Source organism: Dioszegia hungarica, assembly GCF_025882075.1.
Source record: "Dioszegia hungarica strain PDD-24b-2 chromosome Unknown MKK02contig_11, whole genome shotgun sequence".
NCBI classification, from domain to species: Eukaryota; Fungi; Basidiomycota; class Tremellomycetes; order Tremellales; family Bulleribasidiaceae; genus Dioszegia; species Dioszegia hungarica.
In genome coordinates, this window is record NW_026515771.1 from 1,094,450 (window position 1) to 1,114,923 (window position 20,474).

Below are 20,474 nucleotides of genomic sequence, written 5' to 3' on the forward strand. Positions count from 1 at the left end.
GGAATATGGCGTGGTGATAGATCGAGCGAGCCGAGATGACGCGTCGCCACCCGGAAGCAAAAAATGCCACGTTTGCCGGGATCAAAAGTTACCGCTTTCGGCAGTCGCGGCTTGCCGCGGCTGACGTCACGCGCGTGACGCGCCAATCTCACGCGCCTCAATGAAAAGTCTTGCATTTTCAAACAAGTCTTGAATTCTGAATGAGGGGATCGAATGGTACATGCAGGAGGTCTCGAAATCTGAATCAGGGGGGGTGCCCGGGCCGGGGTACCCTTCCCAATTGTTTGCTCATACCTGGAGCCCCCTACCCCTCCCCCTCCCGCATACCCACGCCCCACCCACATGGCCCGGGGCGCGCTCCGCGCGCAGATATCTGGGGCGGTCGGCGGCGGGGCCGCCTCGTCAACCGTTCGCGAGCATCTTGGCTGACCTTTCTGGAGTGTGAAAGGCAAAAGAGAGAGTTGACAGGGGTCAAGGCGTTCTGTTTGGGCGGTGAAAGGGAGAAGGACAGCCCAAACTCTAAATTTGCCTCTGTATCAACCTGAATCTGACACTACCTTACTGAGCTATCGAACGAGTGTGTATGCGGTCAGCAGGATTGAGACGAGAACAGGGGGGGCTATCACCGTATAAAGTCGCTTGTTGACAATAACGAATATGCATCTTTGAGTGCTACTACCTCGTGTAAACAACCCCTCTTCTTCATGCGCGGACAAGGGAACCGGAGAGAAAGCAGAACGGAAAGACTATAGACACAAGCTGAAGAAAGGAAAGTGCACTGTATGCGAGAGGCGTGATAAAAGTGGAGGAAGGTGGTGGTTGAGAAGGGAGGAGGTGAAGTTGGGTGGGAGGGTCGAGGCGTGATGCAGGCGGCATGTGGTGAGGGGGACGGAGGAGGCGGTGATGCGGTGTGGGGAGTCAGATCACGACCAGACCTGACATCGTCAGCTAACTGCTCGTGGAACACACATCCATGCCGGCGAGCTCACCTTCAACAAGCTGTCCCAAGATCCCGTGCACAGCGCAATCCCATCATCGCTAACGCCCAGACACGAAATCCGATTATCGTGCCCGGCGAGCACGCCGACCCGCTCGCCCTTAAGCGTATCCCAGATATTGATATTGTAGTCGTCGTAGCCGGCAAAGAGGACCCTGCCGGATTTGGAGAAGCCGACCGAGGTGATACCGCACAGGATATTGTCGTGGGCGTAGGTGTTGAGCTCGCGGTCTGCGCGGAGGTCGTATAGCTTGCACGAGGCGTCGTCGGAGCCGGTAGCGAAGGCGTCGCCGTTGGGGAAGAATCTGAATATCAGCTTGGTCCGACATTTGCAGCGACAAGAATGGCAAGGAAGAGAGCGAGTAGTAGCAGAGGTCAGGACATGTGAGATAGTAGACTGTGACTCACTGGACAGCGTTGATATCCGACTCATGCCCCGTAAACGTCTGCACCGCCTTCCCTGTCCTGATATCCCAGACCTTGGCCGTGGCGTCGCACGCGCCTGATACGAAGAGGTTGTGGTTTGGTGAAAGCGAGATGCTAATTGATCAGCTTCTGGGCTCTGCTCGTGATCGTGAACACATCAACTCACCTCATGACGTCCCCAGTATGATCATTAAACTCCATCGTCCTCACTCCCTGCTCTATATCCCAGAGCATACACGTCATGTCCCCACTACTCGTCACGATCTTCCGATCATCAATGAACCGACAACAACTCAGGTACCCCGAGTGCGCCGACAGCTCCCTCGAGACCTTGACGGCAGCGGCGGGCTGTCCTGGCTCGGCACCGCGGAGCGAGTAGATGGAGCATAAATTGTCGAGACCGCCGCACGCGACGTATTGGCCCGAAGGGGCATAGGCGCACGTCATGACCCAGGACGAACGGAGGGGGATCGCGTGTACCTTGTTGGAGGTGTAGGCGTCCCAGACGATCAGCTTGCCGTCTTGCGAGGCAGAGACGATGTGGCGGTTGTCGGCCGCCCAGTGGAGGGCGTAGATCTTGGCGAGATGGCCTTTGAGGGTGCGTCGGGATTTGAGGGTCATACGGGGTAAAGGGGCGGTGTCGTTGGCCATTGCCCGGACTGGGGGTCAGCTCCAGTCTCCTCTTGACGGAGCCAGTACTCGGAGAAGAAAGACGTACGACTCGTGTCCGCAGTCTGATCCTTCGCCGTCCGGATCTTATCCTTCAACCCGTCCGCTTCTCTCCTCGCCGCCGAGATCTTCTCTTGTATTTCCGCTTGCGACATGGCTGTGGTTTTGCTGATTCTCGGTATGGGATCTGCTATCGAGAGAAGATGTAGGAGATGGAGCGAGTGATCGATGAAGAGGCAGAGGGATGTTGATAATTTAGCCAAAGGATGGGGACGAGCGGACGTTTCAGTTGAGGAGAAAGACGCGTTAGCGAGGTCCACACGAGCCTGAGAGACGGACGTACGGAATTAAAGGGGATGGGCCAGAGATGAGGGGTTGCGTATAGGTAGAAAGGGTAGTCGATGAGAGAGATGGGAAGTGGGTGTGAAGGTGTGGGGTGATGGGGCACGGGCCTGAATATCGGGTCCGAGCGCAGGGATATGGCGCTAGTTGGTCAAGTCAAAGTGAATTGACCGCGGAGTAGGGTATGGGAGCTCGGACCACTTTCTGGCTGTTCAGCTTGGCCCGATGAGGGTATATGCGAAGGGTATAGAGGAGATATGGGGAAGAGGAGAGAGAGAGGGGAACGCGACTCACTGCAAGGTCTATCAGTCAGGCACACACGGAGCACACCACGGGTCCTTTGGAGCCCTTTCAGCGATCCACTTCAGTGCCTTCCAGCGTTCGGCGCGGTGCCCGTATGATTGAGCGATTCCGGGAGAGGGACGAAGGTGGTGCTTATTCGGGATGCGCGGTGATCGATGATCGGCGAAGGCAAACGCAACGCAGAGGAAGAGGTGAGTGAAGGGATGAAAGCTCAAGTGAGCGAAAGGCGGAGGAGGTGTGTGCGCGAGGGATGTGTCGGAGCTTATTTATCAGCAAAGGCTTGACCGCTTGTGGATGGTGTAGTGACGTACCGAGCGTGAATATTGCTCGTTCTTGCTCTATAGTCTGATCACTCTACTCCTGGCGGGTCTGGACGGGTGCAGCTCCACCGCTTTTGGCTCTGTCTTCAAGGAAGGATGTGAAACCGCCGAGATTGCGAGGGGGGGACCACCTGAAACACGAGCCCCGGGATTCGGGAGGCAATGACGAGGTGGAGAGTCCGGTCCGTGCGGGGTGTGGTGGAGGTGGTGATCGAAGGTTGTGCGTATGGCTGTTGATGGGAGTGGAAAGAGCGTGGGATGGATGGGCGAGCCGGCGCGAAAAGGTGTGTAAAAGGTGGTGGGCCGTGTACGAAGTGGATGAGGAGAGAATGAGCGCCTGACTCCTTTTGTGGTCTCGGAAATTTCTTGTCGCGCGAGGACGGCTGCAGTCGACCGGGCTGGTCCGCGTAGGTGGTGCGACACGAGGCGAGATGGAGAGATAGAAGTAGTGTGTTGATGATGAGCAAAGCGGAAAGTTGAGCTAGCTACGGATGAAGGGGTGCGGTATAGGGTCCAGGCCGTGCCGAGAGAAAGGTCGATCGCGAAAGAAGGATCGTCGTGGCGTACTGGTGATAGTAGTGGACGCTCGAGATTCACTCTTGCAAGCCTTTCTGACTTTCGCGATGGTGCAGCTAGAGGGGAACAGCAAAATGGTAAGGAAGGCAAGAGCGAGCACTGTAGCTCTGGACCAATGGAAAAGACTTCAAGTGGCTCTACCTGCTCGGAATGGTCGTGCCTGTCTCGGCAGATTATGGGCTGCGAAGGTATGCACCGGTACCGGATTCCGTATGTCGCCTCTACTCTTCTTCCCGCCGATGTGGCGCCGCCTGACGCCTCGCGCCCATTTTCTGGGCGCTCTAGACCTCGCTTGCGGCTGCTGCCTTCAGAAGCCCTCAAAGAACATTGGTAGCGCACTGAGCATACGACTGCGGGAATACACCTGATGGCAATAGTCTCCGAGACCTCTGATTGTGCCTCTTTCGGCCCCGAGGACCGATATCCAGGGTCGAGCAAGGAACAAAAGGCGCCTGGTATGCTTATTTCGTCATTCCATCTCGAGGGTGGTCTTCTTTTTGAGATTACACCACTCTACTTCTCCGCGGCGGCGCACGGCCGTATTTCTGTAAGAAGCTGCAGTGAAGAAGCGTAGGAATCCACAGCCGCAGCGCAGAGGAGCAGGCGGATGTAGAGGTCATCCACTCGGACCGGGCCGGGCAGCCGCTGCATCGATCATTCTGAGGAATGTGTCGATCGCTTGATACCGTAAGCCTCTCACGCCGCTCTGCTCTTGGTGTTCTTGATGTTCAGTGCTGCCTACTGTATCGCTAAGCTTCTAAACGCCCGCTACGGCCGATATGCGCTATCTGATAGCTCTGATGTTGGGGATCTGAATCTGATCGATGATCTAGATCTGATACCTCAAGATCGCTGCAACAGTACATGTGAACCCGAAACCGGGCCTCACTATCCCCGATAACTAGCAGCATTTGACGTGATCACCGACGAATCGGTCGTGTGAGCGGATTCGGGCGTCAGACTGAGGCTTGGCGGCCACCTCGCAAGTGTCTGGCTAGCTCCTCGGAGTCTGATGAGCGTCGCATGTTTGCCAAGCTAAGTCAAGATACCATGCTATCGTTGCACTTTGCGTGTACCTATGTGCAGCTTGGCCCGAATCTCTTTACCCCTACCGAGTCGGGCCTAGCTCTGTCGTACAAATCTAAGCATCAGTACCGTTCCGATATCGCGGCGCACGCGAGGATAAAGACACTCACGTAGCATCCACCTGCTGGACCTGCGGTAGCGCCAGGATGATCTTCCGTCTGTACCCTCCCGGATCGTTCGTCTGACACGGGTTATGTTCGAGGTATACCGTCTGGAGGGTGGAGATGTGGGCGAGCTGGGTATCGAGGGCGCGAAGGTTGGGGATTTGGTTGTTGTTGGCCTAGGATGTCAGCTGCTGTCTCCTGCTCTCATTATCGTGGAAGGAGGATAGCTTACCCAGAACTCCTCGAGCTCGGTGAGGTGCGAGATACCTTCTATCTCTTCTATCATGTTGTTGCCTATATCCAGGGTTCGCAATTTCAGCTTCAGACGTCAGCTCATGCCAGGCGTGGAGAAACGGCAAGAGGACGGACATTCTTCTCCAACCCCTCAATCTTCTTCAGGCCATTATGGCTCAAATATAGCTCTTCGAGATTAACCAACCCGTCGAGGCCTTCCATCTTCGTTATCCGGTTAGACTGTATCGAGAGGATTTTGAGATTGCTGAACGCGTCCAGATTCTGCTTCATCAGCTAAACGCACACGAGGTATACGATGTCCACGTCGCACACCTCATAGCTGCTCGAGTCACGACATCCCAGGACTCTCGTCCATAAAGTAGAACAGAGCAAAACCTACCTCCAAAGTCCTGATCTTATTCTTGCCCAACCACAGCTCCTCCAACCTAGTCAAAACTTCCAGATTCTCAATCCGCCTCAACCTATTCCCGCCCAGCTCAATGCTCGTCAGTGTGGAGCTGCACCAGTCGAGCTGGCCCGCCTCGACCTGGTTGATCTTGTTCTGGACGAGATAGAGGATTTTGAGGCGGGTCTGAGAAGGGAGTGTAGGGGGGTGACGGAGGTTGTTGAAAGAGAAGTCGAGTGAGCTGGGGATCAGCCAAAGGTCGTGTATCACTGCTTTCGGGTACAGCAAGAATCATCATTCAAGTGTCGGTGAAGAAGGAGACGCTGATACGCACATCAGATTGGGACATCCCTTGACTTCTTCATCTTCCACCACTGGTCCCAGCCGATTATCGTACAAATCCAGCTCATCCAGCACTTCCAACCCCTCAAACACCCCTTCGGGCAAGGGCGAAGCAATAGCATTCTGCCGCAAACAGAGCCGCTTGAGATGTTTCCCAAATCGGGGGAAATTGAGAGGGAGGAGGTTTTCAGATTTCAGGCGAGAATGTTGGAGGTGGATGTCCTACTTGATGAGCTGTGTCCTTCGCGCGTCGTAGCTAGAGAGAGGGAAAGCTCACCTCCGCATCATCTGGGAAATCCCGGAGCAAGTCCTCATCTGCCTCTTCCTCTGTATTGACAGCGGTATCATCGTCGTCTTCCGGCTCTGAATCAGATCCGGGAAGTTGGACGATTTCCATAGGCCCCAGTCGGGCGCGCGGCTTTGCAGGTTTGGGCGCCTCGACGTCCGGTGCTTTGGGTTCTTGGATGCCATTGGTATCATTCTCCGGGAGGTCGGAGCCTGTAGCGGTGCTGGAAGAAGCTGCTGGGTCGGACATGGTAGCAGGGCGGTAGAGAGAAGGTAGAAAGGTGGAGGTGGAGCTTCCGCGTGACTGGTGCTCAGCTGTGCTAATTGAGGAATGTGGAGCTGGACACCGTGGGAAGGTTGTCATTTAGGTCGGAATTTCAGGCAGCTCCACCTTGCTCTTCCTACTACCTTTCTACTTGCCCATATAGCATAGTTCCAAAAGTCTATGCTCCCCCGCTTGCTCAGTCGTTCAGCAGTACCTCTTCTAGCCTCAAGAAGCCGCCTCATACCATCGTTCTCTGCGTTAGCGTACATGTCCTCTGACCCAATCGCGAAAAGGATGAAGTCGACCAAGGTCAGCTGATGAGCTCAAACGTGCGGGCAGAAAGGCTGATTCAAGTAGACTATCGGGACCCACTCGGGGACTTTCCACTGTGATGGTGAGCTATTTCTATTCGAAATTGTGCGATGGGGCATAGTTGATCTGGCAGAGGCGCTTGCTGTGTTCATGCTCCGCCAGACGGACGAATTCAAGGATGCCGGTGAGCTCCGCCTCCTTCCAAGTATTGCGAAGGTCAAAAGCTGATACCGTGCAGACCTTGTCCGTACCCGGGACCCCAAGAAGCGTGCGTCAGCTTCCCCGTCACTCATCTTGCGAGTCAGGATCAAGCTGACCTCTCAGTCGAGCCCCTCGATATCGTCGTCGACGTGGGAGGCGTCTACTCGCCCGAAGCGCACCGGTACGACCACCATCAGCGGGGATTTACCGAAGTGTTCGGTTCGGGCGGGTTTGACAAGATCAAACTCTCATCCGCTGGTCTTGTCTACAAGTAAGCTCAATACCACACTAAGAGTTGCGCTAGGGGTCCAAGCTTACCCCTTAGACACTTTGGCAAGCACATCATCGCCCGCCGGCTTGGTCTGCCCGAATCCGACCCGAACGTCTCTCTTCTGTGGCACACCCTCTACGCCGAACTCATCGAGTCGGTCGACGCGATCGATAATGGTGTCAACCTCACGGATGGGGAGGTGCGGTATGCGAACCGAACGGATTTGAGCTCGAGGGTGAAGCGGTTGAACCCAAATTGGAATGAGCCGACTTCGGACGAGGTGTACGATGTGAGCTATTCACTTTTTCCGTCTGTCTCTGAGCTGGAGTACAGATCCTGAAATGGGGAGATTAGCTGACTATTTAGGCCAAGTTCAAGGAGGCGTCTCAGATGACAGGGGAGGAGTTCCTCGGTCAGCTGGACTACTATGCGAATGCGTGGTTGCCTGCTAGGGATGTGGTCAAGGCCGCGCTGGACAAGCGGATGGAGGTGGACCCTTCAGGAGCTGTAGTTGTGTTCCATCAGGTAAGCCTGATTTCCACAACAAGTCTGCTTTTCCTGGCCACCCTTCAGCTTTCTCCTCCATCTCAAGCACACCTCTCACTCGATATTTTCACTTCTTCAGATTCCATTGTCATAGCAACAGCTAACCCCAGCAGTCCTGCCCCTGGAAAGACCACCTCTTCAACCTCGAGCCCACCCTCCCCCCCGCCCCCTCTCCCATCCTCTACATCCTCTACCCCGAGTCCGACACCCCCTCCGCCAAATGGCGCATCCAGTGCGTCCCCAAATCCACCGACTCGTTTGAAAACCGCAAGTCCCTGCCGGAGGCGTGGCGCGGTGTACGAGACTCGGAGTTGAGCGCGGTGGCGGGCGTAAAGGGGTGTGTGTTTTGTCATGCCGCAGGGTTTATTGGGGGGAATGAGACGTATGAGGGGGTTTTGGAGATGGCGAGGTTGGCGTTGAAGGCTTGAGCGCGCGGAGGGGCGAAGGAAGAAGGAGAAGAAGGAGATAGAGGGTGAATGTATGCATGATCTATGCAGAGCCGGTGGAGCTTTGCCTGCTCCCGGGTCGTTTGCTGACCGCAGCGAATCCAAAGCTCAAGATCTCAAGGCTGATAAAAGCGACGAGCGAGGTCTGTTCCCCTCATCATACTCGACCTTGCCAGTAGTCCTTGCGCTGCTGATGTACTGCCCTGCCGATGTGTACACAACAAGATCCATGCCAAATGCGTGAAACCGAGCCAGACCAATACCTACACCCGCCCCGCATCCCGCCTACTCTTCCCCGGCCTACCTCCACTCGACCCGCCTCTCGAACTCCCACCCCTTCCACCACCGCCACCACCTCTCCCTCCCCGTCCTCCACCTCGTCCGCCCGCACCCCCTCGACCTCCCCCGCGCCCGCCTCGTCCACCAGACCGGCCAGCGCTCCATCCGGGCATATCGTTCGTGCTTTCTTTTGTATTCTCCTTGGATCGTTTCCCGCCCCCGCCGAGCGAGTATTTGGCATCCCGGGCGTGGCGGGGCATCTGGATATCAGCTCCCTACTCGTCCAGGGAGTGTAACAGGGATGGTGAGTTTGGGATGCCAGAGGGAGAGATGGGAGAGAGACAGCAGGAATGAAGGATGACATACCTTGGACTTGTCATTCCCGCCTCGTCCGCCCCGCCCACCTCGTCCACCCCTCGCGCCGCCCCTCGACTCCCTCTCTTCAGGCTCATCATCCAGCTGAATCCCAAACTCGTCATCGTCACCCAAGTCCTGCCCGTCCTTCCGCTCTGTAAAAGTCAGCTATACTCTCCATGACTCTGCTTTCATGACCCAGCCCACGGGGATGAGTGTCAAGCACGAGAATAAAGAAGACAACTCACTCCGCTTCACACCCTGCATCTTCTCGGTAAAGCTCTTCTTGTCCATCTCCCGCTGCTTGATCTTCTCATGTTGGATCTGTTTGCCGTACTTCTTGAGATCCCGCTGTTTCTTGGCAGCTTCGGACTTCTTGATGCCTTGCCTGCGGGGATCAGCGCTTGTCCTGCCGACTTGTGTCTAGCAGACCTTGCCACGAGCGGATGGTCTTGAAGGGACAGGTAGGACTTACGACTCCTCCACAAGCTTCGTCCTGATCCTCTCCATGTGCTCGTCAGACTTGACCATCTCCGCGTAATAGTCATTTGGGCGGGAAAAGGGGATATCAAACTTGGCGGCGCGCTTCTTGGCGATAGCGACTTGGTCGAGCGCGATCTTGTAGCTGGAATGTCAGCTCAGGAGTTCAGCTAATCACGATCTTCACAACTGACAAGGCTGTTTCTCGCTGCAGGTCTGAACGGTCAGCTTAACACCCCAAAAATGGGCGAGTGAATGTAGACGTACCGTCCTGGTGGTCCACGTCGATGACCTCCTTGCTTGACATGACGAGGTGTTCTGGCCATGCGAGAGAAGTGACGCGCAGAGACTCGGTGACGGCCCGTAGTGCCGGCTGAGGCGTCAGCTGTTCGTTCCATAGTGCCGGACAGAGAAAAGCAGCTAACTCACCTTGTTGTTGATAATCAGCTTGCGCATAGGTACCGAGTCTTCGTCAAGGGACGCGTCGGATCCAATGTCGTCCATCGCCAGAGCATCGGGGTCGGCTTCGTCAATCAAGACAGAGTTGTCCAGAGCCTGACGATATCAGCTGTGGCCAGCAAAATTGAGTGGCAGCTAGCTCACCCTTGGCACGCCCTCATCTTCCTCATCCTCGCTGTCCTCCTCGTCCTCCTCACCGTCTTCGCTCTCGCCGTCCATCTCCTCGTCCTCACTCCCGCTCATCCCCTCCTCTTCATCCTCATCATCCTCACTATCCTCCTCATCCTCGAGCATCAACCTCGCCCTCTCCTCCTCGTCCAGATCCGCCTCACTGACGAGCTTCATCAACCGCTGCATCCCCTTCTCGCTCACGCCTCCATTGTCTTCATCCTCATCTTCGCTGCTCCAGTCCGACTCGTCCCCATCTTCATCCACTTCCTCGTCATCCTCTTCCTCCTCCTCCTCGACATCATCATCGCTGGCAGGAGCGGGTTGAGCGACCTTGGGAGCCGGTGGTGCAGCCGCGGCCTTTCCTTTCCCTTTCGGCGCAGCGGCGGGAGATGGCTTAGAGGATACCTTGGACTTCGCGCCGAGCTTGTTGGATGTTGGCTTGACCATGTTTGCTTGTTGTATAGCTATGATGTGCTTGAGTTTAGCAAAGGTGGACAGGTGAATTCTGAAATTCTGACCCGCGCCCGGTGGAGGTAGCTGAAGCAGGAATTACCGCTTCAGGGGATTCCGTCGGAGTTCTCGGCGATATAGGGCGGGTGGCACTCCTTGGGTTACCTCATTCCTCGCCACCTGAAGCAGCCAACAGCTAACTTGCCTTGTATACTGCCTCTCCCTATATAACTCGTTCCTACTCGTATCTACATCTCTTCTCTGCACTGCACACTCAAAAAGCCACCGGACGCCTTGATTGACTGTTCTGGCGGCTACCCTCCACTCCGTTCTTCCGGATCCCCAGCTTCGACCTAACCTCGAGGCAAACCTTTGTAATCCAACTCTGCCTCCCCTAGACTAGTCAATATGGATGCAGGTAAATCTTTTCTTTACCCCATCTTGAGGGAACAAGCTACAGCCTTCTAGCAGGCTACGGCTCTATCGGCGCAACCAGCGCGTCCGCGATCGATATCGACGACTTCGACTTTAATCCGTCGTACGCGTACGGCGATGCCAAGGAGGAGCCAAAGCAGGAGGATCCTTATGCTTACGGAGGCGCGGGCGATGGAGCGTATGGAGCAGGGGGAGGTGGTGCAGGTGGAGGATATGGGTATGGAGAAGGAGAGGAAGAGGATCAGTTGAAGCAGGAGGATTACTGGACGATCATCACTACCTTCTTTGAAGAGAAGGGGTTGGTCCGGCAGCAGCTGGAGAGCTTCAATGAGTTTGTCGAGAATACGATGCAGGAGATCGTGGATGAGAATTCGAGGTTGATGCTGGATCAACACGCGCAGTATACGGGGGATGTGGATGCAGACAAGGAGTCGGTGAGTACATGATCTCGAGATAGAACCTAGACCCTGTCTGCTGTGACGCTCGGCTGACCCACAGAAACGCTACGAAATCACCTTTGGCCAAATCTACCTTTCCAAAGCCGCCATGACCGAGCAAGACGGGACGACCAACATGCTCTTCCCGCAAGAAGCTCGGCTCCGGAATCTTACCTACTCGGCGCCGCTCTACGTCGAGGTCAAGAGCAGACTACTCGTAGCGGACAATGTGGATGATCCGGTCGAGGCGGACTGGAAGCCCAAAATTGGGATTGACGGCGATGAGTTGATTGAGGCAGACAGGGCTTTTATCGGAAAGGTGAGCTGTTCGGAGCTGCTCAAGAGAGCGATCAGCTGACATCCAGATTCCTCTCATGATCCGGTCCAACTTCTGTTTGCTTCATGAGCTCCCTCAGGACATCTTCTACGGTATCGGCGAGTGCCCATACGATTCCGGAGGATATTTCGTCGTCAAGGGCTCGGAGAAGGTGTTGATTGCGCAAGAGAGGATGGCGTTCAACCAGGTCTACGTCTTCAAGAAGCAGTCGCCGTTCACCTTCTACTCGACGGTGACGAGTCATCTGGAGAAGTCGGGGAGGATCAGCGAGATGGAGGTCAGGATGTACCCCCGAGCTTCGGGCGGTGGGACTTCGGTAAGCTCAAGAATTTGCCCTCGCATTGACCTAAGCTGACATTATAGGGCTCGGTCATCCACGTCAAACTCCCCTACGTCAAAGTCGATATCCCCGTCGTCATTGTCTTCCGTGCGCTCGGTATCGTCCCCGACAAAGACGTCCTCAACCACATCTGTTTCGACCCGGAAGACTCGGCGATGCTCGAGATGCTCCGACCATGTATCGAAGAGGCGTTCGCAGTGCAGGACCGAGATGCCGCTCTGGACTTTATCGGTCGTCGTGGCCAAGCCGAGGGCGGGACGCGACAACAGCGTCAGCGGGCGGCATTCGACGTCCTGCAGATGAGCTTCCTGCCCCACGTCTCGATCGGAGAGGGCTTCGAGTCCAAGAAGGCGTATTACCTGGGGTACATGGTGCATCGATTATGCTCGGCGGTGTTGGGGCGGAGGGAGCTGGATGATCGTGATCATTTTGGGAATAAGCGGTTGGACCTGGCGGGTCCATTATTGGCGGGCTTGTTTAGGAAGCTGTTCCAGGGGTTGACGAAGGGTGTTCGGGATCATCTCAAAGCTGTGAGTACTGGACCGGAGATGGAGCTGACGTCAGTGTGTCCAAAACAACAAAGAATTCCACCTCGGCCCAGCTATCAAACCCCGCATCATCACTGAAGGTCTACGGTATGCCATCTCGACCGGAAACTGGGGTACCGGCGCCAACCGTAAAGTCGGTGTCTCGCAAGTACTTAATCGCTACACTTTCGCCTCCACCCTCTCCCATCTCCGCCGTACCAACACCCCTATCGACCGAGGCTCCAAAGCCACCAAACCCCGTCAACTCCACAATACCCACTGGGGCATGGTCTGCCCCGCCGAAACGCCTGAAGGAGCGGCGTGTGGTCTCGTCAAGAACCTTGCGCTGCTCTCGTACATCTCGGTCGGATCCTACTCGGCGCCGGTCATGGAGTTCCTGGAGGAATGGGGATTGGAGGACCAGGGCGAGTTTATGAATGCACCCGAAGCGACCAAGGTGTTTGTCAATGGGGTGTGGATGGGGATTCACAGGGAAGCGCCCACATTATGGGCGAACCTGCTGAGTATGCGGAGAGGGGGACAGATCAAGCACGAGATCAGTATTGTGCGAGATATCCGGGAGAAGGAGTTGCGGCTCCAAACGGACGCGGGGCGGGTGTGTCGGCCGGTCTTTATCGTCGGTGGGGACCAGCGGCTCAAGCTCAAGCGGCATCATATCGAGCGGATCGAGGAGCGGAACGAGAATGGGACGGGGGCGATGGGGCAGTCGTGGGCGGAGATGCTGGACGAAGGGATCATCGAGTATGTCGATGCGGCAGAAGAGGAGACTATCCTCATTGCCATGTCGTCGGACGATCTCGAGAATGCCCGGACGGCCGGCGGGAAGGAGGAGCTCGTCGCTCGTCGTGCGGCTCACAATCTCGCCGGATTCGACCCCACCGCCCGTATAAAATCAACCAACTGGTCTCGCCAATACACACACATGGAGATTCATCCCGCCATGATCCTCGGTGTTTGCGCCAGTATCGTCCCCTTCCCTGACCACAATCAATCCCCTCGTAATACCTACCAATCGGCCATGGGCAAGCAGGCTATGGGTATCCACCTCACCAACTACCAACTCCGGATGGACACGATGGCCAACGTCCTGTACTATCCCCAAAAACCACTCGCGACTACCCGGTCGATGGAGTACCTCAAATTCTCGGAATTGCCAGCGGGCCAAAACGCCATCGTCGCCATCATGTGCTACTCGGGGTACAATCAGGAAGATTCGGTGATTATGAACCAGACCTCTATCGACCGGGGTCTGTTCAGATCGCTGTACTACCGGTCGTACACGGATACAGAGAAGGTGTCGGGGTTGGAAAAGGCGGAAACGATCGAAAAGCCCGATCGGAGCGATACGCTCCGTATGAAGATTGGGACCGCGGATCGATATGCCAAGCTCGATTCGGACGGGCTGATCGCCCCGGCTACCAACGTCAACGGGGACGATATCATCATTGGCAAGACGGCGCCTATTCCTGCGGAATCGGAAGAGTTGGGTCAGCGGACCCAGCTACACCAAAAGCGGGATGTCTCGACCCCGCTCAAATCCACAGAGCAGGGGGTGGTGGATCAGGTCATGATAACCACGAACGGCGAGGGTCATAAATTCGTCAAGGTCCGTATCAGGTCCACTCGGGTCCCGCAAATCGGGGACAAGTTTGCGTCGCGACACGGTCAGAAGGGGACGATCGGAATCACGTACCGTCAGGAAGACATGCCATTCTCGGCGGACGGGATCGTCCCCGATATCATCATCAACCCGCACGCTATCCCCTCCCGAATGACTATCGGCCATTTGGTCGAGTGTCTCTTGTCCAAACTCTCTACCCTCAACGGCGCGGAAGGCGACGCGACCCCGTTCACCGACCTGACGGTCGAGGGCGTCTCGAACCTCCTGCGCGAGAAGGGATTCCAGTCGCGCGGGTACGAAGTCATGTACCATGGACATACGGGCCGGAAGGTGCAGGCCCAGGTCTTCTTTGGGCCGACGTACTATCAGCGCCTGAAGCATATGGTGGATGATAAGATCCATGCGAGGGCGAGGGGGCCGCTCCAGATCTTGACGCGTCAGCCGGTGGAAGGAAGAAGTAGGGACGGAGGGCTGCGGTTTGGAGAGATGGAGAGAGATTGTATGATCTCGCATGGGATTGCAGGGTTCCTCAAGGAGAGGATGTACGATTCGTCCGATGCGTTCAGAATACATGTTTGTGACCAGGTATGTCTTTCTGTTTGGCGGTGATGATGTCCTTAGGGTCGCGGCTGATTAGCAGTGTGGTCTCATGGCTGTCGCCAACCTCAAAAAGCAAGAGTTCCACTGCTCTGTCTGCCGGAACAGTACCCAGATATCGCAGGTGTATTTGCCGTACGCCGCGAAATTGCTGTTCCAGGAATTGCAGGCGATGAATATTGCGTAAGTCCAGCTCAGCTCTTCGGTCACGGTGGGAGGATAGTGGCTGATGATAATAGTGTGCGGATGTACGGTGATGCCGATTGATGATGGTCTCGGAGATGATCAGAGGAGGAGAAGGACGGGTGTGGGCGGGCGAGGCCTTTCAGCTCGGTAGGGAGGGAAGGTTATTTCAGCATTAGCATACCGTTTCATGGGGCTCATGATGTACAACCTGTACTGTTATCTGACTACATCTAACCATTCTGCATATTGACCGGGACCCGTGCTGAGCACGCTAGATAGGCCCACTTATGATAGATGGCTCCTGACCACCCGAAACCGTCCGCGGTACTTACGGCGGTGCCGTACACGGCCACGCTACTTGATTTTTCTGCTCATTGCTGTTTCCTACCCTCACTGCCGTGCAGCAGCCTCTAGATCCCCCAAGAGGATACTACCGACTGCCAGAACATTCGAAAAGCTGGAACGTGTGTCGGAGTACAACCTCCCTGGAGCTCCTTTTACCCCTTGAAACCCAAAATGCGAGTTTGGGTCTTTACGAACACGTCGCACGCTGGCTGATCTATGGATGGTTACAAGCGATCCTTTGATGGCTGCCCTGATGGGGTTGGCCGTGGTCGCCAGTGTAGTATATAAGAGGGGTCAACCCCACTTTTGATCTCAGCATCACCTCTCATCCCCTTGCACCTCACCAAATATCCAAACCCTCTTTACTCCCTTTGACTACTCAATATCACTTCAAGAACTCACTACAATCAGTCACAGCGAAAGCCATGAGCCCGAGCGTCCCCAGCATCATAAATCGCGGAGCCTGGGATAGGTTTCCTGACGGCCGCCAGCCGAAGATGCCCGGCTCGCCTACGCAAGACCCGCTCACTTTAAAGACGTCAGGCCCGCGAAAACCCCCGAGCCTAGGCCCTCTTACCTTTGCAGCCAACAGACAGGGCTGGCATGGTGCGTATTGCTCACCACCCGGCCGCAAGTCCCCTGCCGGCTCTGATTGCGGTACGGTTGCCGGATGGGGAGACGAATCCGGTGGGGAGGGCAGCATGAAGGGGGGCTACCTGGAGTACGGCCGTGCAGGGGTCGAGAGATGGGAAGAGAGTGCTGGGGATGGGAGCGATGCTGAATCCATCTGCTCTTCGATCGGCTCCGGCAAGACGTCGTACAGACGCCCGCTGGGGCGCCCCGACGGCGACGAGCCTCGCGTGACTTCCACGAAGCCGGCATGGGTCGACGAATTGCAAAGTGGCTGGAGCTTCGACCCCCCAGAGCAGGAGGTACCCGCAGCGGAGAGTGGAGGCGGAGCTACGGCGAACGGGCACGAGAGGACGGCGGATACCCAGGCACTCGAGGATCCCCGCAGGAGAGGCTTTGGCTTTGGAGAAGAACTGGTTATGGATGCCACTCACGCCGTTGAACATTGGGACGATCCGGACCCACCGGCAGCCGAGCCAGAAGAGACTACTCAAGACCCCGCCACAAGCCATCCTGATACTGAAACTGAGCTGTCTACCGGTGTCAGGATCCATCACGGGGACGAGCTGGTTCACGGAACCGCATACGATAAGAAGAGCCTTGATAAGTGTCGCAGCAAGCCTTGGTGGGTCGCCGGAGAGGAACGTCAGTCCTGTCAAGCGACCCTCATCAATCTTGATGACAGTCATCGAGAGGACGCCGATACCGGTTCCACAGGCGGCGACACCGTCGGACCCCCTCCGAAGGTTCTGATACGCAGGCGGAAGCATGTGAGGGGGGCAAGGCCTGGGCGTCTGGTGGATCCCCTGATCGACACTCATGCGCTACGAATCCCAAATTCACCGTCCTCTCCGGACGATCGAGACACCACAAACGATCTCGGCGCTCATGATATACATCTCGCTACATCGTCAGTCTTACCGGAAACCCGTCGGCGGTCGAGCATGGATGGTGAACGGCCCTTCTCTTGGGGTACGAACGAAGAGGGAGTCGCCGGTGATTATTTGGAAGTTCATGTGCCTACCTCGCTACCATCATCGACTGAACAGCAGAAGGCTAAACCCGCCCGCGACCTGCAATCGCTCGATCAGTCACAGCCGACAAGCTCCGGTGCAGCGGTCCAGGAGACAGTCAAGGACAGTGGCGGATCCTTGCGCAAGGAGAACGCTCCGGCCCGGGAGCACGCAGTGACGAAAGAGGAGCAGACTGAGGGGCGAGGAGCAGCCCACGATACCGGAAGTAGGAGCACCGCGCTTTCGTGCGCATACCTCACCCTCGGGATGGGCATTGCCGGCGCTGCAACTTACTTCGTTGCCGATTGGATATCAAGAATGGTCGATGAGACTGGGGTCAATGATACTGATTAGTTGGGCTGAGACCGAGTCGTTGAGAATTATACCCAGGACAGATGAGTAAATAGAGAGATGTAGGGGAATGTACGTAGTAATAGATGGATATTCGGCGGGATATACCTTGGTTATAGATGCTATTGCTTGGCTCAGTATAAGAGGAACGCTTGGGCCCGAGCCCGGTCGAGGACTTATTGGCTGGCTGTCTCGCCATGTCTGTAGCCTAGAGCTGCGCGTCGCAGCGCATGATGTAAGCGAGCTCGGAACGTACAAGGAAGCAAGTGGCACTAGGGTGGCGAGACATCGAAAGACATGCAGCCAGCTGCAGATCTAAACATAGCTTTATTGAGAGGGCAAGCTCTATCTGATTTGTAGCCCGGCTAGAGCCCCTCTCATATCACCTTGATATTTTGAGATGTAACATACCCTAGTCGGGATCTCATTCAGCCTGTCGCCACATACTCGTACTGTACGCTGTATTGTAGATGTAAGCTATGTGACCCGACTGGCTCCGCCCAGATCGACTCATAACCCACCTCCCCAGCACCGCCTGGACATCCTTTGTGCGCCACCTCCCGCCTGATACGCGTCTAGGCCCTTCCACACGCGCAACACCTGTCCAGGGGTACATAGGATCATCGCTTCGACTTTCTTTTGTCCTCCCAACCCCTATCACCTGTGCTGTCACCGGTCTGGGGGGGACGGGATTGGAAAAGCCCCTCGAGTCCCTCGGTCTTTCTTCGCCACCCTACTGATAACCCACCTTTCGCCACTCATCTTCACCCCTATCTCCGTCACCTCTCTCCCCGAGTTCATCAAGACCATCCACACATATAACCCCATCACAATTCAAATCACCTTCTGGCCTCACGCACCCACACCCTCGACACCTCGCACGATGGCGACAAAGACAGAAACGTTGCCCGGAAGCTACCCCCGGCCGGGGCATTCGGACGATGACACAGAAGAGTTTCGCCAATTGGCCACTCTGGCCAAGGCGCTGACCGAGATGACTTGCACTGGGGCTGGCCATGCTGCCAATGGGGGATCCTGGGTCCTCAATGGTGCCGGTCAACTTTCTTGGTGGGGGACCAAGGCGACGTACAGTGGGGCAAGTCACCTCGCCCGCTTGGCGTTCGCTGCGGCCACCAGTCCCCACGTGCAGGTACAGGAGGAAGATTCCGGGGCAGACGTCAAGCCCGTCATGCGAGGTCCTCCGAGAAGCAACGATTCCAAGATGCCGGCCATGGTCAGGACTGAAAGCACACAGCCGGTACTACCGATTGCCAGCGAGTCCAGTGATACTACTCCTCTCCGGGAGCCCCACCCGCTGGTCCACAGGCTCTTGAACCCTGCCTATACTGACGGTACCATCTGCGCCAGGCCGTCAGGAATCAAGGGTACCCAGCTCGACACTGTTGCCAACCTGGTTCGAAGGATCCGGAGCGCTGGTAACTTGGGAGGACATCAGAGCAAGACGTCACGGGAGGGGGCCGGATCCACAAACACAGACCAGGCGACGCCCAAGGCTGGCGGTGGGGATATGGCGGTGTCCTTGGCTGATCATGCTGGCAAGGTGAGGGGGAAAGATGACTCGTCACCAGATGCGGTCAAGTCACTCAAGAGCCCGACAGAAGGCAGTGACGGGGCGAACAACTCGGCAAAGGGCGGGGAAGGGCCGACAAGCAAACCCATCGCTGCCTCGCACGACGACAACGGATCCACGCAGGTTGCCGGTCCTAATTCTCTACGGTCCTCATACCTGCCCTCCGCCAAGGCTTGCGCTCTCACTGGGCTGGGGGCGCTCATCGCCGCTGGCGGCTTGTACTCCGCATACCAGAGCCAAACGCTCCACTCGGGCATCAATGAGTACGTTTCACCCGCGCTCACGAGCCTCAACGCCACTCTGAATTCGGCTCTTGAAGACGAACGAGTCACCAAGGCTGCTTCGTGCTTGACAGACTTTACTGAGGCGAGGCTTACGAACGGTTACTGGATGTTGAACAAAACAGGGCAAGCGTTGGGATTCGGGGCGAGCGTTGCCGGATACATCGCATCGAGTAGTCTGTGGGTTGCCAGCGCACTGGCCAAGGTGGGCGGTGATGGTTGGGATGATACCTACGAACCGATGGATTGAGGGATGTGGCGAAGAGTGCTTTGACGAATTGGCAGTGATGTGAGGTGTGAGTAGGTTAGATTAGACAGGGTGGCAGACTGTGAGCAATGTGTTATAGATGTATTGGTACATGTGTGGTCTTGTCTGCGAACCTGAAATGATCCTCAGCACTGCAGCTGCGATTATACATTTCCGATTCCCGGTATTTGTCTTTGCCGAGGCGAATTGGTCTGCCCACACCACCTGGTCTGATGCACTGGCGCTCTACAAGTCAGCTCTGGTGTCATGAGATCAACATGACATGTCACTAGCTCACCTCGAGCTTGTCCCGGATCTCATTCTTCCCCGCCCTTTGCGCCCTGACGTCGTCCATCTTGCGCTTCAATTCGGGTGATAATGCCTGATATGTCAGCGAACACCTGGAGCTCTGAGGATCCAAAGAAGACGCACATCGTAGAACTGCTGCTCTGTGGGGGTGGACCCTGTTGAATCAGCAAGCGGTTCCTCCTGAAAGCCATGGCGAACTCACATGTCATGATACCCCATCCGCTGGCCATTACTGCGGCCATATCAGCTCCTTCATCAGGCAGTTTGCAGCGGATCAGACGAAGCCGTTCTGGACACCCCCTGAGACTGAGAGCTTACTGATCGTTGACCATACGGCGAACCTGACCGGTCAGTCCGAACACATCGACAAGGAAGCGAGGAGAGCGGATGCTGTAGATACTCACTTTCCCCACATAATTTGGCCCGACATTGTGCCCTTCTGGTAATCTGAGTAGCTTGCTCTCGCTGTAGTATGCCTGAGGAGTTCCCTAGGGGGTGTATGAGCTAGCTGCGGTATGTATAGTGGGTGAGTACACCTCCACTCGATCGCGGACCATCGGCTGCTGCAGCAACAACGGTAACGGACGCACGGGACTGCAGCCGCATTTACGTAACGATAGATCTGTAAATTGCCGAAAGCGGCAAGAAAAGGGATTCCCCACTAGCTGTCAGCCATTCCAGCATCATCCATCTTCTATCTTCTCTACCTCATAGCATATACCACCACCGCAACACATAGCTCCCCTCCCACTCGTCCATCGTTCCCTGCCACCACCCATCCATAGCGAAACAAAAAGAATCTTTCGCAAGGACCCTAAAGAGAGCTCTGCACCGCTTTCCAGGGATATCTCGCCTCGCCGACCGGCTGAGCATTCCTCCTCC

General features: G+C 56.1%; 9 protein-coding genes across 9 annotated transcripts; 5 read left to right on the forward strand and 4 right to left on the reverse strand.

Annotated features, from left to right (window-relative positions):
• Positions 1 to 923: 923 nt before the first annotated feature.
• MKK02DRAFT_37865 (G-protein beta subunit GPB1) lies at positions 924 to 2,247 on the reverse strand (the record flags this gene model as incomplete). The annotated part of the gene is made up of 5 exons (XM_053089813.1): positions 924 to 935; positions 990 to 1,302; positions 1,406 to 1,537; positions 1,590 to 2,082; positions 2,142 to 2,247. 5 exons carry the CDS (start codon positions 2,245 to 2,247, stop codon positions 924 to 926), a joined length of 1,056 nt encoding a protein of 351 aa, XP_052944765.1.
• Positions 2,248 to 2,831: 584 nt separating this feature from the next.
• MKK02DRAFT_28094 (uncharacterized protein) lies at positions 2,832 to 4,001 on the forward strand (the record flags this gene model as incomplete). Its single annotated transcript, XM_053087485.1, has 3 exons — positions 2,832 to 2,928; positions 3,121 to 3,341; positions 3,555 to 4,001. 3 exons carry the CDS (start codon positions 2,832 to 2,834, stop codon positions 3,999 to 4,001), a joined length of 765 nt encoding a protein of 254 aa, XP_052944766.1.
• A 754-nt stretch (positions 4,002 to 4,755) lies between these two features.
• MKK02DRAFT_37866 (uncharacterized protein) lies at positions 4,756 to 6,340 on the reverse strand (the record flags this gene model as incomplete). The annotated part of the gene is made up of 7 exons (XM_053089814.1): positions 4,756 to 4,774; positions 4,830 to 4,999; positions 5,056 to 5,142; positions 5,193 to 5,339; positions 5,458 to 5,704; positions 5,798 to 6,027; positions 6,083 to 6,340. The coding sequence occupies 7 exons, from the start codon at positions 6,338 to 6,340 to the stop codon at positions 4,756 to 4,758; spliced, it is 1,158 nt and encodes a 385-aa protein (XP_052944767.1).
• Positions 6,341 to 6,622: 282 nt separating this feature from the next.
• Positions 6,623 to 8,113, forward strand: MKK02DRAFT_16184 (putative GAMM1 protein; the record flags this gene model as incomplete). The annotated part of the gene is made up of 8 exons (XM_053085591.1): positions 6,623 to 6,664; positions 6,713 to 6,749; positions 6,801 to 6,851; positions 6,906 to 6,935; positions 6,992 to 7,139; positions 7,194 to 7,428; positions 7,506 to 7,664; positions 7,799 to 8,113. 8 exons carry the CDS (start codon positions 6,623 to 6,625, stop codon positions 8,111 to 8,113), a joined length of 1,017 nt encoding a protein of 338 aa, XP_052944768.1.
• A 281-nt stretch (positions 8,114 to 8,394) lies between these two features.
• Positions 8,395 to 10,321, reverse strand: MKK02DRAFT_37868 (putative rRNA processing-related protein; the record flags this gene model as incomplete). The annotated part of the gene is made up of 8 exons (XM_053089815.1): positions 8,395 to 8,670; positions 8,777 to 8,919; positions 9,013 to 9,152; positions 9,240 to 9,389; positions 9,439 to 9,460; positions 9,512 to 9,617; positions 9,674 to 9,799; positions 9,848 to 10,321. 8 exons carry the CDS (start codon positions 10,319 to 10,321, stop codon positions 8,395 to 8,397), a joined length of 1,437 nt encoding a protein of 478 aa, XP_052944769.1.
• A 555-nt stretch (positions 10,322 to 10,876) lies between these two features.
• On the forward strand, positions 10,877 to 14,906 carry MKK02DRAFT_34389 (DNA-directed RNA polymerase II subunit RPB2; the record flags this gene model as incomplete). Its single annotated transcript, XM_053088929.1, has 8 exons — positions 10,877 to 10,963; positions 10,993 to 11,193; positions 11,258 to 11,515; positions 11,562 to 11,849; positions 11,897 to 12,403; positions 12,438 to 14,627; positions 14,683 to 14,822; positions 14,879 to 14,906. The coding sequence occupies 8 exons, from the start codon at positions 10,877 to 10,879 to the stop codon at positions 14,904 to 14,906; spliced, it is 3,699 nt and encodes a 1,232-aa protein (XP_052944770.1).
• A 761-nt stretch (positions 14,907 to 15,667) lies between these two features.
• MKK02DRAFT_37870 (uncharacterized protein) lies at positions 15,668 to 17,167 on the forward strand (the record flags this gene model as incomplete). Its single annotated transcript, XM_053089816.1, has 1 exon — positions 15,668 to 17,167. One exon carries the CDS (start codon positions 15,668 to 15,670, stop codon positions 17,165 to 17,167), a length of 1,500 nt encoding a protein of 499 aa, XP_052944771.1.
• An 880-nt stretch (positions 17,168 to 18,047) lies between these two features.
• MKK02DRAFT_28099 (uncharacterized protein) lies at positions 18,048 to 19,286 on the forward strand (the record flags this gene model as incomplete). Its single annotated transcript, XM_053087486.1, has 1 exon — positions 18,048 to 19,286. One exon carries the CDS (start codon positions 18,048 to 18,050, stop codon positions 19,284 to 19,286), a length of 1,239 nt encoding a protein of 412 aa, XP_052944772.1.
• Positions 19,287 to 19,447: 161 nt separating this feature from the next.
• Positions 19,448 to 20,022, reverse strand: MKK02DRAFT_28100 (uncharacterized protein; the record flags this gene model as incomplete). Its single annotated transcript, XM_053087487.1, has 6 exons — positions 19,448 to 19,540; positions 19,582 to 19,665; positions 19,716 to 19,747; positions 19,795 to 19,839; positions 19,911 to 19,933; positions 19,997 to 20,022. 6 exons carry the CDS (start codon positions 20,020 to 20,022, stop codon positions 19,448 to 19,450), a joined length of 303 nt encoding a protein of 100 aa, XP_052944773.1.
• Between the last annotated feature and the right edge of the window lie 452 nt (positions 20,023 to 20,474).